General features: G+C 40.5%; 1 protein-coding gene across 1 annotated transcript; it reads left to right on the top strand.

Annotated features, from left to right (window-relative positions):
• Positions 1 to 95: 95 nt before the first annotated feature.
• On the top strand, positions 96 to 1208 carry LOC107580604 (xaa-Pro dipeptidase-like; the record flags this gene model as incomplete). The annotated part of the gene is made up of 2 exons (XM_016266275.1): positions 96 to 280; positions 1024 to 1208. Coding segments are annotated over exons 1-2 (324 nt in total), but the record flags the coding sequence as incomplete, so codon positions are not given.
• Positions 1209 to 1396: the final 188 nt, after the last annotated feature.

The raw sequence follows: 1396 nt of genomic DNA, 5'->3' as shown, positions 1-1396 counted from the left end.
TTGATGTTGTCACCAAATCATAAAACTAAATCCAAACCATAGAAGTGGCTTTAGATCTGAACTCAGGCTGGTGTGGAGGGAACGTTTCTTGTGAAAACTCTTCTTTTTCTGTCTGATTGTTTTCCTGGCAGTCTGTTTGATATGGGCGGTGAGTATTACTGCTACTCCTCCGACATCACCTGCTCTTTCCCAGTCAACGGCAAGTTCACCGCAGACCAGAGAGCCATTTATGAAGCCGTGCTGAAGTCCTCCAGAGCCGTGATGGCCGCCATTAAACCAGGTACAAACACAGAGGAATCACAGCCGGTCAAAATCTACAACCAAAACTGCTTTCAGACTACAGAGACAAAAAAATGACATGTTCGCAGTATGGAGGAGCTGGTCTGGTTTTGTTTTGACACCTAGCTAACATTTAAGAAGTCCTTTCTGCTCACCAAGGCTGCATTTATTTGATCAAAAATCCAGTAAAAATTTGAAATATTATTGCAATTTCAAATAACTGTTTTCTATGTGAAATTTATAGTAAGATGTAATTTATTGCTGTGATCAAAGTTGTATTTTCAGCATCATTACTCCAGTCTTCAGTGTCACATGATCTTCAGAAATCATTCTAATATGCTGATTTGCTGCTCAAGAAAATTAAGCTTTCTGATTAATGTTGAAAACAGCTGTGCTGCTTCATATTTTTGTGAAAATTTATACATTTTATTTTTCAGGATTCCTTTATTAGTGGAAAGTTCAAAAGAACAGCATTTGTTTGAAATATTATGAATGTCTTTACTGTCACTTTTGATCAATACAATTCATCCCAGCTGAATGAAATATTAATTTCTTCATTTCCAAACTTTGAACAGTAGTGTATGTTGAGATTTGAGATTTATTATTTAAGAATGCTCTTCCTGAAAGAACAAACAGACCCCGTCTTTGATTGAGCGCTGAATCCTCAGCTGTGAAATGACCTCTGACCTCAATCTGATGACCGTCTCGGCTCAGAAAGGTCTCTGACTCTTCTCTGATACTCAGGTGTGAAGTGGACAGACATGCATCGTCTGGCTGACCGGGTTCACCTGGAGGAGCTGCTGAAGATGGGGATCCTGCGTGGGAGCGTGGAGGAGATGCTGAAGGTTCATCTGGGCTCTGTGTTCATGCCACACGGTCTGGGTCACCTGCTGGGCATCGACGTCCACGACGTGGGAGGATATCCAGAGGTCAGTTCTGATCACAACAAAACTCAAACAGCAAACTCAGTTTCTTTTCCCTGAAGTGCTTGTGTAATGTTAGAGGCGCTTAGCGCTAGAAACAAAATCTGAAGCGATATGCATCATTTTAATATTGGAAGTTAAGACACATTAGCTAATAATAATTGTGTGTCACTACATCACAATCTTAGAGGCCT

The sequence above is a fragment of the Sinocyclocheilus grahami genome, unplaced genomic scaffold (genome assembly GCF_001515645.1).
Source record: "Sinocyclocheilus grahami isolate Dianchi unplaced genomic scaffold, SAMN03320097.WGS_v1.1 scaffold37439.1, whole genome shotgun sequence".
Taxonomy (NCBI): Eukaryota; Metazoa; Chordata; class Actinopteri; order Cypriniformes; family Cyprinidae; genus Sinocyclocheilus; species Sinocyclocheilus grahami.
The sequence above is the reverse complement of the archived record's forward strand: the minus strand, read 5'-3'. Positions and strand labels throughout refer to the sequence as shown.